Source organism: Oncorhynchus masou, chromosome 32 (genome assembly GCF_036934945.1).
Source record: "Oncorhynchus masou masou isolate Uvic2021 chromosome 32, UVic_Omas_1.1, whole genome shotgun sequence".
NCBI lineage: Eukaryota > Metazoa > Chordata > Actinopteri > Salmoniformes > Salmonidae > Oncorhynchus > Oncorhynchus masou.
The window spans coordinates 27,223,633-27,240,591 of record NC_088243.1 but is presented as its reverse complement, the minus strand read 5'-3'; the positions used below and the strand labels follow the sequence as shown (position 1 = coordinate 27,240,591).

The 16,959-nt window shown below is 41.2% G+C and overlaps 1 protein-coding gene across 1 annotated transcript; it reads left to right on the top strand.

Annotated features, from left to right (window-relative positions):
• Positions 1 to 1,768: 1,768 nt before the first annotated feature.
• LOC135526952 (receptor expression-enhancing protein 1-like) lies at positions 1,769 to 10,681 on the top strand. Its single transcript, XM_064955618.1, has 8 exons — positions 1,769 to 1,898; positions 3,521 to 3,593; positions 4,120 to 4,196; positions 4,810 to 4,930; positions 6,427 to 6,540; positions 6,651 to 6,822; positions 9,387 to 9,643; positions 10,226 to 10,681. Exons 1-8 carry the CDS (start codon positions 1,867 to 1,869, stop codon positions 10,298 to 10,300), a joined length of 921 nt encoding a protein of 306 aa, XP_064811690.1. The 5' UTR covers positions 1,769 to 1,866; the 3' UTR covers positions 10,301 to 10,681.
• The last annotated feature ends 6,278 nt before the right edge of the window (positions 10,682 to 16,959 follow it).

Below are 16,959 nucleotides of genomic sequence, written 5' to 3'. Positions count from 1 at the left end.
TGTAGCTGTTATGTTTTAGGGAAAACTCCCAAGATTACAAGCATCAACTAATGGCAGATAATTATAATACGTGTTACTGAGCAGTTACAGGTGTTTGTCATACTCTTACAACATGTTTAATCCAGACTACCTGGCCTGCTCAACAGTTTGATTTTAGTTCCAGAGTTTCTCTGCAATAGGCTTATTAACCAAGGTGATATTGGTGATTTAATTATTACAACCTAACAATCTTCATACTTAATCACCATTTAAAACATTAATTATACACTGAACAAAAATATAAATGCAACATGTAACTACTTGAAATATTTTACCGAGTTACAGTTCATATAAGAAAATCAGTAAATTGAAAAATTCATTATGCCCTAATCTATGGATTTAACATGACTAGGAATACACATATGCATCTGTTGGTCACAGATACCTTAAAAAAAGGTACCACGATTTGCCTCATGCAGCACGACATCTCCTTCGCATAGAGTTGATCAGGCTGTGGAATGTTGTCCCACTCCTCTTCAATGGCTGTGTGAAGTTGCTGTATATTGGCAGGAACTGGAACACGCTGCCGTACAGAATGATCCAGAGGATCCAAACATGCTCATTGGGTGGCATGTCTGGTGAGTATGCAGGCCATTGAAGAACTGGGACATTTTTAGCTTCTAGGAATTGTGTACAGATCCTTGCATTATCATGCTGAAACAGGTGATGGCAGCGGATGAATGGCACGACAATGGGCCTCAGGATCTCGTCACGGTATCTCTGTGCATTTAAATTGCCATCGACAGAATTCAATTGTGTTCGTTGTCCGTAGCTTATGCCTGCCAATACCATAACTCCAACACCACCATGGGGCACTCTGTTCACAATGTTGACATCAGCAAACCGCTCGCCCACACTACGCCATACACGCTGTCTGCCGTCTCTCCGGTCCAGTTGAAACCAGGATTCACCCATGAAGAGCACACTTCTCCAGCGTGTCAGTGGCCATTGAAGGTGAGTATTTTCCCACTGAAGTCGGTTACGACGCCAAACTGCAGTCAAGTCGAGACCCTGGTGAGGACAATGAGCACGCAGATGAGCTTCCCTGGGTCAGTTTTTGACAGTTTTTCAGTTGTGCAAACCAACAGCTTAAGCAGCTGTCCAGGTGACTGGTCTAAAATGATCCTGCAGGTGAAAAAGACTGATGTGGAGATCCTGGGCTGTGCTTAGTTACACATGGTCTGCGGTTTTGAGGCTGTTTGGATATACTACCAAATTCTCTGAAATGATGTTGGAGGCGGCTTATGTTCAAGAAATTAACATTAAATTCTCTGGCAACAGCTCTGGTGGACATTCCTGCAGTGATCATGCCAATTGCAGGCTCCTTCAAAACATTGTGTTGTGTGTGCATTTTTGTGGCCTTTTATTTTCCCAGCACAAGGTGCACCTGTGTAATGATCATGCCGTTTAATCAGCATCTTGATATGTCACACCTGTCAGGTGGATGGATTATCTTGGCAAAGGAGAAATGCTCACTAACAGGGATGTAAACTAATTGGTGGCACAACATTTTAGAGAAATAAGCTTTTTGTGTGTATATGGAACAGTTCTGGGATGTTTTATTTCAGCTCATAAAACCAACACTTCACATGTTGCGTTGGTATTTTTGTTCAGTAAACATATAAACAATATTAGGTAGGTAGGCCAATGACATGATCATTTCAGTAGTCACAACTGTTCACTCTGAATCACGTTCATGTCTGGGTGCGGCACATCGTTTGACGCCTTGGTTGGCGCTCGCTGACGCTGCTGTCAAATGGCAACTGCCAACGCTCAAGAAGGAAACTCCTCCCTGTTGACAGCACGTTCTGTCGCCGCCTCAGCACAATGGTCTCTTGGATAATCTCTAGACTTGTGGTGTAAGTTATTTTTATCACATTCTCTCTAATTTCTAAAATAGCCCACCTCGAGATAATGCCTTATTACGATAAATCTTGTTTTTTTCAGTGACACAAGGTGCATGTCAGCAGTGGCCGCTTTATAGCCTATTTAGGACACCTCTTATTTCTAAGCAGAGACGGTGTCTCGGGGGTTTGAGACGAGACAGACAGAATATTGTGTTCTGTTTATGACTGAAATGTTATTCCTTACTGAAAGAATGGGTTCATTGTCATATATCACATTCAATGGGTCGATGATATGTGCTCTTATGTGTTCACATGCGTTTTATTTCCAGTCCAGACAAAGAATGACGATTGGCCAAATGAAATATGTATATTTTTTTGATATATGTCTGCTCATTCAGAGATATGTAAATAATTCAACAAAAATTATTTAGCCATTGTTATGTCATACAGTAGGCTTAAATGCAAAGTTGACTGAATAAAATGCCCAAACCACAGTGAGGTGGGGTGAGCGGAGCTATTTTATGATACTTGATATTCTTTATTTGGAAAACAAAGGGATGGGTCAACCTTTTCAGGTTACAGTGCAAGTGTTGCATATAATCATATACTTTATTGCAACATATTCTGATAATTATAGTCATCCGAATATTTAAGCATATTCGACTATGGAAGCAAAATTCTAGGCTCCACTTTCCATTCCTATTGTTGTAATATGGAGAAATTATTAAACGTGTCCACAACATATGGGCTTGGAGTAGGCCTAAAACAAATATCAAAATAGCACGTCAATTAAATTTAGATTATAATATCATATTACATTGCTGTTTAAAGACGCGAGGGGCCGCAAGTTTCTTCTGGCTGTCTTGGCATTCAAAACTCTATTGCCTATCCAACCACATTTTATTTGCTGTTCTGAGGTCTTGAGCAGAAACACGGAATACATTTTTGTTTTGATTGACCTTATGTATTTGGAATTGTTTTCTACAGGATAACCCGGTGTTTGCATATGTAGGTCACAGGTCAGTAATTTTAGCAGGTCACACCCCCAGCTGTTGCTGAACTGTTGCTTCAAGGGGTCCTGTTTGAGAGTTATACAGTCGCACATGGGAAGGCCAAGAGTCCTCGTGTCCCTGTTTAATCTTTCAGATTTTAGATGAGCTCTGATGTCAGTTTAGTTATTTGTTTTTGATTGTTGTTGAAAATATTAGTATCTCCATATCAGTAACATTCAACAATATGGGCGGAATTGGAATTACTTGAGCCCGGGAAATTCGGAGTTTCGCGGAGGCCTCATTGATGTCAATGGGTCATGGCGCAAAGGAAAAGCGCAAATAGTTACTCCCAGTTGGTTAATTATTGTTTTTTTATACAAACATGAATGACACTACATAAAATCTAAAACTGTTTTAAAGAAAAATTATTAATAAACCCAATACCCAGAACTGGGGTGTCAGTTAATTAAAAAACAGATGTTTGTTTTTTGGTGATGAACAATTCAGTTGTGAACTGCTGTCAGTTGCTGTCCTTTGGACGGTTTCCACTTTACTGCGCTTTATTTGCTTTTATCCCCATAAATGTGGCTGTGCTGGACAACATTTATTGCAGAGGCTTATGACATGTTTGATGTTTTCCAGGCTTATATTTGGTACATTATATCCTGCATACTACTCATACAAAGCTGTCAAGTCAAAGGATGTGAAGGAATATGTGAGTATGAGCAGCAGTCTGAAAAAAGTGAAAATTAAACAGTAACGTGCCATATTGAGTCAGTCTGTATAGATTACACATTATGGGCCAGTTTCACAGAACCAGACAACTATTGGACTGAATTACTTAAAGCTGCACTATGCAGAAATCGCTCCACCATTTCCTGGTTGCTAAAATTCTAATAGTTCGCCTAATCTCAGTTTGTGACAAAACAAGCAAGTATAGTGTAGAGAATCATTGTATTATCTAAATCATAGTGAAATATATTTTCCATAACAAAAAAGGTGTTTTCAGGTGTTTGAAGCAGGTGTGCAAAACCGAAAGTAAAAGATTAAAAAACAACATTTAAAAACGGGATAAAAACTTGCTTTCAATGAGTGACAGATCTACAACTCACATTTCTGTACATTTTTCGGGGTCCCCCCAAAATGACATATTGCAGTTTTAAAACAGGATTTATTAGAATTTAGATGAATATTTCTTAACTATTATGTGCGAGACTAACATAGTTATTCTACTTTTAAAGGTGAAATGGATGATGTACTGGATCATATTTGCCCTATTCACCACCATGGAAACCATCACAGATATATTTATCTGTTGGTAAGTAAATGATGTATTATAAAATATGTTTTGTTTATGTATAGTATTATTTCACTTGTTTTAATATATAGTTATGTTATGAAGTCCTAAATATTGTTCTGAAATAGTACACCGTCACATAGCATCGGCCTACAGCAGGATAGTATCATGGCTCAGGCTAAGACCCAGATACGGACACAGGAGGTGGATAGTATGAGTCTCAGAGTTTATTATAGTACAAGGGGCAGACAAAAGGTAAGTCAAGGCAGGCAAAGAGCCATAATCCAAATCAGAGTCGGGCAGGTACAGGATGGGAGGCAGGATCAGGGCAGGCAGAAAGGTCAGAACTGGGAAGACTAGGAAAAACAAAAACTAGAGCATAGAAAACAAGGGAACATGCTGGTGGGACTTGACGAACTGGCAACATACAAACAGAAAACGCAGGTATAAATACACAGCGGATAATGGGGGAAGATGGGAGAACTCTGGTGAGGGGTGGAGACAAGGACAAAGACAGGTGAAACACATCAGGGTGTGACAGATAGTCATAAGACTGATGATGCTATTGTAATTGAGAGTGTAGATTTTATGAATGCTCTAAATGATCGCTGTATTATTCTTCCCTTTACTGTAGGGTTCCTTTCTATTATGAGCTGAAGATTGCCTTTGTGGTATGGTTACTGTCTCCCTACACAAAGGGGTCCAGCGTTCTATACAGGAAGTTTGTTCACCCAACACTTTCTTCAAAAGAAAAGGTGAGGTCTGTAAATTAGTTCAGTTTTCATTGTCCACTTGAAATGTTCTATAAGCTGTCTTCTATGTTAAAAATGGTTTATATGCTCGGCTAAACCATTTTATTAAAGTACCAGTCAAAAGTTTGGACACACCTACTCATTCCAGGGTTTTTCTTTATTTTCGACATTGTAGAATAAGTGTGAAGACATACAATCTATGAAATAACATATGGAATCATGTAGTAACCAAAAAAGTGTTAAACTCCATCACTCTCCTTCTTGGTCAAATAGCGCTTACACAGCCTGGAGATGTGTTTGGCCATTGTCCTGTTGAAAAACAAATAATAGTCCCACTAAGCCCAAACCAGATGGGATGGCGTATCGCTGCAGAATGCTGTGGTAGCCATGCTGGTTAAGTGTGCCTTGAATTCTAAATAAATCACTGACAGTGTCACCAGCAAAGCACCATCACACCTCCTCCTCCATGCTTCCTGGTGGGAACCACACATGCAGAGATCAACCGTTCACCTACTTTGCGTCTCACAAAGACACGGCGGTTGGACTCATCAGGCCAAAGGACAGATTTCCACCTGTCTAACGTCGATTGCTCATGTTTCTTGGCTCAAGAAAGTCTCTTCTTCTTATTGGTGTCCTTTAGTAGTGGTTTCTTTGCAGCTATTCGACCATGAAGGCCTGATTCACGCAGTATCTGAACAGTTGGTGTTGAGATGCGTCTGTTACTTGAACTCTGTGAAGCATTTATTTGGGATGCAATCTGAGGTGCAGTTAACTCTAATGAACTTATCCTCTGCAGCAGAGGTAACTCTAGTTTTTCCTTTCCTATGGCGGTCCTCATGAGAGCCAGTTTCATCATAGCGCTTGATGGTTTTTTCAACTGCACTTGAAGAAACTTTCATAGTTCTAGAGATTTTCCGGATTGACTGACCTTCATGTCTTAAAGTAAAGATGGACTGTCGTTTCTCTTTGTTTATTTGAGGTGTTCTTGCCATAATATGGATTTGGCCTTGTACCAAATAGGGCTATCTTCTGTATACCACCCCTACCTTGTCACAACACAACTGATTGGCTCAAACGCATTAAGAAGGAAAGAAATTCCACAAATTAACTTTTAACAAGGCACACCTGTTAATTGAAATTAATTCTAGGTGACCTCATGAAGCTGGTTAACAGAATGCCAAGTGTGCATAGCTGTCATCAAGGCAAAGGGTGGCTACTTTGAAGAATCTCAAATATAAAATATATTTAGATTTATTTAACACTTTTGGTTACCACATGTTTCCATATGTGCTATTTCATAGTTTTGATGTCTTCGCTATTATTCTACAATGTAGAAAATAGTAAAAAATAAAGAAAAATCCTTGAATGAGTAGGTGTGTCCAAACTTTGACTGGTACTGTACATGCAGTACATCAAACCTAATGAATGTGTTTTTCACATGACCTGCCAAGAAAAAGACAGTTACTGTAATATGTGTGTGTGTATTTCTGTCTGTCCAGGACATTGATGACTATCTCTGCCAAGCAAAGGACAAAAGCTATGACACTCTGGTGACTTTTGGGAGGAAAGGTTTGAATGTGGCAGCCACAGCTGCAGTACTGGCTGCTACAAAGGTAATGCTGACTCTTTGAATTTCTGATTTGTTCTTGGTGCGATGAAGTGATGTTTTTCTCTATTCAAATAGAACATTCCTAGTGTTCATGTATTTTGTCTCCCACACCAGAGCCAAGGAGTACTGTCAGATAGACTGCGAAGTTTCAGCATGCAGGACTTGTCCGCCTACCAGTCCGACCCAACTGAGATGGACCCTGGATCTGTCCACACCCAGTCTGCAGCTGGACAACAAAGGGCCAGGACGATGATGCGCAGCAAGTCAGAGATCGGCTACACCAAGGGTGAGATTATACTGCCACATACACTTACATAACTAATCAAGATACAGAAAGATCGATTGGCCACAACAAGGGCAGGGAAGGGAGTGTCATAACTTTTCTATAAGACATTTGTATGACCTCTTAGATAACTACCAAGTAATAGCTAAGTAGCAATATGTTAACACTGAAAACGGCACATTGGATTAGCAATTTTTGTGCACTTTAATGGCTAATAGAGCTAATATGGTATATTTGGCAAATAATGGTTGACCACAGCACTGGTGAAAACAGACACTGTAAAATGGTCCACATACACACAGCACCTCTTTCCCCTCAGGAGGTTGAAAAGGTTTGGCATGGGCCCTCTAATCTTAAAAAAGAGAGCATTTTTGAATGGCTGGATCACTGCTTGGTATGGCAATAGCACCGCCCTCGATCGCATGGCTCTACAGAGGGTGGTGTGGACAGCCTAGTATATCACTGGGGCCGAGCTCCCTGCCATCCAGGACCTCTGTATCAGGCCGTGTGAAAGGAAGACCCGGAAAATTGTTAGACTCCAACCACCCAAGCCATAGACTGTTCTCTCTGCTTCCGCACAGCAAGCCGGTACCGGTGCATTAAGTCTGACACCAACAGGCTCCTGAACAGCTTCTATCCCCAAGCTATAAGACTAAATAGCTAACAAATGGCTACACGGACTATCTGAGTTGACCTATTTTATTTAAAAATGTCTCGATGCACACTCACAGGCCCTACACACTCTGACACTCCAACACACACTCACAGGCCCTACACACTCTGACACTCCAACACACACTCACAGGCCCTACACACTCTGACACTCCAACACACACTCACAGGCCCTACACACTCTGACACTCCAACACACACTCACAGGCCCTACACACTCTGACACTCCAACACACACTCACAGGCCCTACACACTCTGACACTCCAACACATACTCACAGGCCCTACACACTCTGACACTCCAACACACACTCACAGGCCCTACACACTCTGACACTCCAACACACACTCACAGGCCCTACACACTCTGACACTCCAACACACACTCACAGGCCCTACACACTCTGACACTCCAACACACACTCACAGGCCCTACACACTCTGACACTCCAACACACACTCACAGGCCCTACACACTCTGACACTCCAACACACACTCACAGGCCCTACACACTCTGACACTCCAACACACACTCACAGGCCCTACACACTCTGACACTCCAACACACACTCACTTCACAATTTGTTCACACACACATAATATGCACATTTATACTGACTCTATACACACACCCACTCACATACAATTGTCATATACGTTGCTTCTACTCTATTTATCATATATCCTGATGCCTAGTCACCTTAACCCTATACACATCTACGTCTATCACTCCAGTATTCCTGCATATTGTAAATATGGAACTGACTAACCCTGTATATAATATGCTTACTTTCTCATGTTTTTCTTATTTTTATTTGTCATTTTGTTCTACCTTATGTTATTTTTTAGTATTACATTGTTATTGCTTACTGCATTGTTGGGTTTAGAGCTTGCTAGAAAGGCATTTCACTGTACTTGTGCACGTCACATTAAAACTTTAACTATCATATGGCCTCCTTCCTGTTTAAGCCTGCAGATAATAGTTCTGTAAACTGCCTTTCCTGAGTCTCCCTAACCCCACACTTCCCTTCCTGTTTGTGACACTCTCTGACTGCAGGTCAGTTTCCACAGGGCTGCAAGGTAGGCTCTTGACCCATCTAGGAATGCTTAACTTTGAGCTTTTATCACTGAATGACCACAGCCTGCTCTCTGGTGGCCAGACTTATTCAGTGTTTCATGTCTCATTATACAGTATGTGTTGTACAGTCCAACGTTTCTTTGAGATTCACTTTCTTTGGATTAATTAGTCTATTTTCCAAGAGGTTATTGAGTGTCACAAAGGTGAAAAGGAGTGCTTTTGCACCATGACTCTGTTAACATACATTTTTTTGAAGCAATAATATTGTGGATAACTGTAAGTGGCTGTACTGTGTGGACGATTAACACATTTTGATTTATTTTGTCAACTTACCACACACTTATTTTACAATAATAACAATAGAATTATTTGATTTCAGAACATGATATTACCTGAGTCCTCAAGCGTCCTTTATGCTGAAAGAGCAGGATAATGAAAGGCTATTTTTGCTTTCTGCTTGCTTGGCAAATTGAATGATAGGATAGAAATCCAGTGTACTGAACATAATTCTGCAGAGACTAAATTAAGGGCCCTGAAGAGGAGTCCTCATCCTAATGGCATAGGTATGCTTGTTTGTCCTGTGAGAGGGGGTATCCCCCTGCCTGCATACATGGTCAGATGATGTCTGCTCCCGTGGTCTGTGTAGAGAACAACAACCCTACTCTGCCCCTTAGTAAACTGAACTCATAACAACCTCACTGTAATGAAATGAGTTACATCACTTCAATAATTATAGTACAGTCCACTGCTGCCTTCAGCATACATTCTGATGTGTGTCTGTAATTTGTTTTACCATGGTCCCTTCTCATGGTGCAGGGCAGGACTTTGACATGACTGAATATGAGGTGTTGAGCTTCGATCAGTGTGACACCAAGGAACCACTGTCCCATCCTATTACGCCCCCCGAACCCATGACTGAACCCACACCCCCTCTGACCATCCAGTCCTCTCTACCCTCTCCACCTCCATCCCCTGCTCCCCCAGCAACAGAGCAGACTGAGGACATGAGGACAGGGGGGAAAACATCCACAAGCTCCCCACAGCTCAGGTTGATTAAGAGGAAGGTACCTGAGGTACTCTTTTAAACTGACTGGCCTACTGGTGTGTGGTTCTAACTGTGACTGGTCTGTGGTGACTAACACACTGGGTCACTAATTCTTACTTGGCTACTTCTAACTGGGTCCTTGTTGCGTGGAATGGTATCATTGCAAAAAATAAATGCAAACAAATGTTGTTTCTAATGTGTATTTTTGTTTTAGTGGATTGACAAATGTGTGTAAATTGGTGCTCTTTTGCAGTAATGTTTCACTGCTGATATGACTTTGCTGTGAATTGCAATGGTTATGGAAGTATTGATTTGATTGCATTTATTGATTTCCCAAACTAGAAAACAAGCTGGAACAGGCATCTGAAAACAACATTCCAGGATTGCTTTCTTTTAATATGTCAAATCATATTTTCATAATGTAATGAGTGTTTATCTTGTCCCCGAACTGAATGTAGAGATATACTTAGTGTGTTTTTGTGCCCACATTGGACAGGCTAGACAAACATTGTCAGATCACAAACCAGGAATAATGTGGCATTTACTGCTTTCAGAACAGTTATGGTCAGTCAGTGCCCCATTTCTCTTATTTCTCTCTCTCTCTTTCTAGCCTCCTCCTAGAGCCTTAAGGCCTCTCACAAGATTCAGGAGTGCCCAGCTGTCTTCAAACAGAGAGGCCATGTGATATTCTGTGAATGCTCCCAAGACTGCTTTAGCTGCGAGGGGACGAGGGTAAATAAGGAAATGTGGCCTAAAGCTAAATGTATAAAGCAGCCTTGTTTTAGAATAAGGAAACCAAAGTGACTTGTGAAAGTCTATACACCCCTTGCACAGTATTCACATTTTGCTGCCTTAACATTTTATCAAAAAATTCTGGGGCTCTACAAAACTTACAAAACTAATCTACAGTAACAAACCATAAATACAGCAACAAGTTACATTGGTACTATCCTAGCTGTTGGACAATAAAACATAAGAAAAAATACTATATAAGTAAGTACATAACATCCCCTACCACGTTTAGGATGGGCCGTAACTTCCCCTACCCAGTTTAGGATGGGCCGTAACTTCCCCTACCCAGTTTAGGATGGGCCGTAACTTCCCCTACCCAGTTCAGGATGGGCCGTAACTTCCCCTACCCAGTTTAGGATGGGCCGTAACTTCCCCTACCCAGTTTAGGATGGGCCGTAACTTCCCCTACCCAGTTTAGGATGGGCCGTAACTTCCCCTACCCAGTTTAGGATGGGCCGTAACTTCCCTACCCAGTTCAGGATGGGCCGTAACTTCCCCTACCCAGTTTAAGATGGGCCGTAACTTCCCCTACCCAGTTTAGGATGGGCCGTAACTTCCCTACCCAGTTCAGGATGGGCCGTAACTTCCCCTACCCAGTTTAGGATGGGCCGTAACTTCCCCTACCCAGTTTAGGATGGGCCGTAACTTCCCCTACCCAGTTCAGGATGGGCCGTAACTTCCCCTACCCAGTTTAGGATGGGCCGTAACTTCCCCTACCCAGTTTAGGATGGGCCGTAACTTCCCTACCCAGTTTAGGATGGGCCGTAACTTCCCCTACCCAGTTTAGGATGGGCCGTAACTTCCCCTACCCAGTTCAGGATGGGCCGTAACTTCCCCTACCCAGTTTAGGATGGGCCGTAACTTCCCCTACCCAGTTCAGGATGGGCCGTAACTTCCCCTACCCAGTTTAGGATGGGCCGTAACTTCCCCTACCCAGTTCAGGATGGGCCGTAACTTCCCCTACCCAGTTCAGGATGGGCCGTAACTTCCCCTACCCAGTTTAGGATGGGCCGTAACTTCCCCTACCCAGTTTAGGATGGGCCGTAACATCCCCTACCCAGTTTAGGATGGGCCGTAACATCCCCTACCCAGTTCAGGATGGGCCGTAACATCCCCTACCCAGTTTAGGATGGGCCGTAACATCCCCTACCCAGTTCAGGATGGGCCGTAACATCCCTAACCCAGTGAGCATGCGATGGCGGGGTATCTGACTTCCACTTAAAAATAATAAGTGGGCGTGCCAGAAGGAACGAGAAGGCTATGGCCTCTGCCTTGGTGTTACAGCTCTTCGGGGGTTACCCCGAAAATAGCGACAGAGGGATCTGGGGCAATTTCCTTATTGCATATATATGAGAAAGTCTCAAAGATAGAGGACCAAAATGGAACTAGTGTCGGGCATGACCAGTACATGTGATACAGAGTGGCGGGTGGCTGATGACATCTAGAGCAGGTTGGGTCTATATCTGGATGCAAACTGGTAATCTGCAAAAGTGTAGGCGATTTAAATACTTGAAACTGTAGTAACCCAGGATTGCAGAATGCAGGTGATATCGGGGATCTCGCTTCCAAACTCTTCCTCCCATGAATGCTTTACTGGTCAAAAGTGGGGCATGCAATATTATGAATAATGTCATACAGCATAGAAATGTGTCCCTTTACTTAGGGATCCAGGTTCAAACATAATCAAGCCAGCTGGTGGGTGGGAGGGATGGGAGAGGCTTTTTTGTAAAGTTGCGAATCTGCAGGTACCTGAAATGTGTCTGGGGTATACTGTGCTCTCTAACTAGATGTTCAAATACACGGTCATGGAAAAGGTCTGTTACAGTCTTCAATCCTTTCTGAAACCATAGATGGAAGGCTGTGTCTATGAAGTAGGTTGTGAAGAGTTGGTTGGAAATAAAAGGCATGGATGAGATAGCTTGTCTATATCCAAAGTGGATCATAAACTGAGACCATATACTTAGAAAAAAGGGTTCCAAAATGGTTATTCGGCTGTCCCCATAGGATAACCCTTTTTGGTTCCAGGTAGAACCATTTTTGGTTCCATGTAGAACCCCCTGTGTAAAGGGTTAACTGAAGAACCCTTTTAGGTTCTAGATAGCACCTTTTTTTCTAAGAGTGTATCCAGATGTAACTTTTCATAAGTGTTGTTTGAGTGGTATTATTTGCTCAATGGTAGGGTGACACAGACTAAGGAGACCGGGGATGATGTTTGACATGAGTGCTTTTCCATAAAGGACCACACCATTCCTTCCCCATCTAAAAATACAGAGACCCAAAAGGTTATCTTGTGACTATTGGGAGCCCAGTAGTAATGGAGGAAATTGGGTCGGGCAAGACCCCCCTCTCCTTTCTGTCTTTCCAAAAATTAAAGTAGAGATGTCTATCCAGTTCTTTAAAAAACGATTTTGCTATAAAGATACAGGAATCGTGGCATGATGACTGAGTTGAGTGATATGGGGAGTGTCGACCAGCGATAGAGGTCCTGCTTAGCATTCTCCAAGGCTGGCTTAAAAATCTAATTTAACAGGTCTTTGAATATAGAAATGTTTCCTAATAAAAACCTGAGTTAATACTCGGTGGAAGCACCACAGGCAGCTATTACAGCTGAATGAGTTTGAAAACAATTTTTACCAACTTTGCACAACTTTTAGGGCAACATATGTCCATTGTTTATCAGAATTGCTCAGTAAATTTGTTTAGGAATCATTGGACAGAAACATTCAAACATCTCTGATTTAAAAAAAAAAATGTATGTCAGGACAGACTAGACCACTCAGGAACAGTCTCTTGGAACACCATTCTGGTGTGTCTTTGCCATAAACATTTGTGAAATTGTGGTATTGTGGTGGAAGCATTATGTTATGGGTATGCTCGTCATCGGCAGGGACTGGAGTTTGTCAGGATCAAAAGAAATATGAAAGGAGCAAAGCCCAGGTAAAAAGTTAGAGGAAAACCTGCCTCAGTCTCAACTCTTGACAAGAGTTGTATTTTTTCCATGGGACAATTACACACATTTTAATAACAAAGACACACAAGAATGGCTTTCCAAGAGGTGTTGAGTATCATGAATAGTCCAATCTCCATCCTGACTTAAATCGGCTTAAATATTCAGAGACAATATTGCTATCCATCAATGATTCCCAAACTAATTTACTGAGCTTGAGCAATTTTTACAAAAACAATGGATATATGTTGCCCTAAGAGTTGTGCATAGTTTGTCAAATCTTGTAAAAAATTATTTTGAGCTGTAATTGCTGCCAAAGTTGCTTACACAAAGTATATCCTCATTCTGTACTTCTTAGTCATTTAGAAACGTTTCTATAATTGTTCCTTCACTTGGAAAATGTGGAATATGTTGTGTAGATAGGAAAACAATCACATTTAATCCCTTTTAGATTACATTTTAAGGCAGCAAAATGTGATAAATGTGCAAGGGGTGTGTAGACTTTCACTAGCGACTGTAGGACCTCTGGCATATACTGTAGTGTAAAGGAGACAGAGGGTGTGTGCCATCGAGGTAGCACACACACACGAGTGGATTCCATAGTGTACAGACATTTTGGATTGATTTGTCGGTCATTGAACACTTTTCGTATGTACAGTGCCTTGCGAAAGTATTCGGCCCCCTTGAACTTTGCGACCTTTTGCCACATTTCAGGCTTCAAACATAAAGATATAAAACTGTATTTTTTTGTGAAGAATCAACAACAAGTGGGACACAATCATGAAGTGGAACGACATTTATTGGATATTTCAAACTTTTTTAACAAATCAAAAACTGAAAAATTGGGCGTGCAAAATTATTCAGCCCCTTTACTTTCAGTGCAGCAAACTCTCTCCAGAAGTTCAGTGAGGATCTCTGAATGATCCAATGTTGACCTAAATGACTAATGATGATAAATACAATCCACCTGTGTGTAATCAAGTCGCCGTATAAATGCATCTGCACTGTGATAGTCTCAGAGGTCCGTTAAAAGCGCAGAGAGCATCATGAAGAACAAAGAACACACCAGGCAGGTCCGAGATACTGTTGTGAAGAAGTTTAAAGCCGGATTTGGATACAAAAAGATTTCCCAAGCTTTAAACATCCCAAGGAGCACTGTGCAAGCGATAATATTGAAATGGAAGGAGTATCAGACCACTGCAAATCTACCAAGACCTGGCCGTCCCTCTAAACTTTCAGCTCATACAAGGAGAAGACTGATCAGAGATGCAGCCAAGAGGCCCACTCACTCTGGATGAACTGCAGAGATCTACAGCTGAGGTGGGAGACTCTGTCCATAGGACAACAATCAGTCGTATATTGCACAAATCTGGCCTTTATGGAAGAGTGGCAAGAAGAAAGCCATTTCTTAAAGATATCCATAAAAAGTGTTGTTTAAAGTTTGCCACAAGCCACCTGGGAGACACACCAAACATGTGGAAGAAGGTGCTCTGGTCAGATGAAACCAAAATTGAACTTTTTGGCAACAATGCAAAACGTTATGTTTGGCGTAAAAGAAACACAGCTAATCACCCTGAACACACCATCCCCACTGTCAAACATGGTGGTGGCAGCATCATGGTTTGAGCCTGCTTTTCTTCAGCAGGGACAGGGAAGATGGTTAAAATTGATGGGAAGATGGATGGAGCCAAATACAGGACCATTCTGGAAGAAAACCTGATGGAGTCTGCAAAAGACCTGAGACTGGGACGGAGATTTGTCTTCCAACAAGACAATGATCCAAAACATAAAGCAAAATCTACAATGGAATGGTTCAAAAATAAACATATCCAGGTGTTAGAATGGCCAAGTCAAAGTCCAGACCTGAATCCAATCGAGAATCTGTGGAAAGAACTGAAAACTGCTGTTCACAAATGCTCTCCATTCAACCTCACTGAGCTCGAGCTGTTTTGCAAGGAGGAATGGGAAAAAATTTCAGTCTCTCGATGTGCAAAACTGATAGAGACATTCCCCAAGCGACTTACAGCTGTAATCGCAGCAAAAGGTGGCGCTACAAAGTATTAACTTAAGGGGCTGAATAATTTTGCATGCCCAATTTTTCAGTTTTTGATTTGTTAAAAAAGTTTGAAATATCCAATAAATGTCGTTCCACTTCATGATTGTGCCCCACTTGTTGTTGATTCTTCACAAAAAATACAGTTTTATATCTTTATGTTTGAAGCCTGAAATGTGGCAAAAGGTCGCAAAGTTCAAGGGGGCCGAATACTTTCGCAAGGCACTGTATGTACTGTGTGTGTGTGTGATAGTTTTAAAAAAATATTACGTTTAGAGACAAATGCATGTATGTGTCTCTGGTCATTTGTCAGGTGATGTGTCATAAAACAGAATGTATAGTCATTGAATCCTTTTGTGGCTACTTGGTCACTGTATGAGATGGAATCAGTCACCAGGAGAGTAGCAGGGTGAAATACTCTGTAATGAAAGATTTTGGTTTGTAGGGAGATCTTTTGAGCTGGCAAATACAATCTGTACTGACAATTTAAAAGGACATAGAATATTTAAAATAATTGTATATCTTGTATATCTCCTCAAATGTGGTATTTATTTATGAGAGAGAATAGCAATTGTAGGATTGCTGATTATTATTATTAATCTACTGGCAATGGAACTAAGTGTCAAAGTATGAGTAAATTGCTCTAAGTTTCACTCGTTACGTTAGCTTATAAAGACTTAAACCATAAAAACAAAATATTAGGTCTCGTACTACAGAAACAGTCATATCGGTACTCTGACAAAACATGAGCAATTCCATGTGGCCATAACAATTACTAATGTCATTGACTATGGGCCCTATGCACTGTTTAGAGTTGTTTAGAGTTAGTGCAACAACTGTTCTAGTACCATGAAACACTGATCACCATGTTATAGATCATTACCAAAATTTTTATTACATGGGATTAGTTACTATTCAAATAAATAAATTGCTCTAAGGAGCACAAAATATTGACATTCGACTTTTCAAGCTCGTTATAAATTATCTGGCATTAAGGTGTCATTCAATTGTTTTGTAAATGTTTGTATCACTCATGTCTTATGGCATCGCCATAAATGTTTGTATTTTCAGGTTTAGCACACAAAACATACTTTGACGTGTATAGCTATTGTATAACAAAAGATAGCCAGTGGCAAGGGCTATATAGGTGGCCCTTCTCAGAGTCTAAAAACACTGTGCAATACTCTGCTTTCACTGAGCAATTGTCAACTCATGGTTCTTACTTAAGTCTACTTTTCACAATGTAGCCACAATTGTTGACCTGTCTTTTCCCAGCCAATGTGCCTGTTGCCTATTTCTGTGAGGGCATAGCAATTCCTATAGGCAGGTTCCTAACCTTCTGTAAATTACATTAATATTGGTGAAGTGTTTTTGCCAAAGGTTGTGAGTGACATACCGTCTATGTCTAAAATGAACATTTCTGCACTGTAGGTATGTGAATTAACTTGGCTATTACATAATGCTTCACTAAATATTATGCTTGGTGTTTGGGCAGCATACATTTTTGTTCACTGTTTTCAATACAGTAGCTTAAATTAGAAATGGAAGCTTC

Excerpts from the sequence above, each read along its gene's own strand:
- LOC135526952 (XM_064955618.1), top strand. The coding sequence starts at position 1,867 with ATGGTCTCTTGGATAATCTCTAGACTTGTGGT. Across the intron at positions 3,594-4,119 it reads CAAAGGATGTGAAGGAATAT|GTGAAATGGATGATGTACTG; the intron begins GTGAGTATGAGC and ends CTACTTTTAAAG. Across the intron at positions 4,197-4,809 it reads ACAGATATATTTATCTGTTG|GGTTCCTTTCTATTATGAGC; the intron begins GTAAGTAAATGA and ends CCTTTACTGTAG.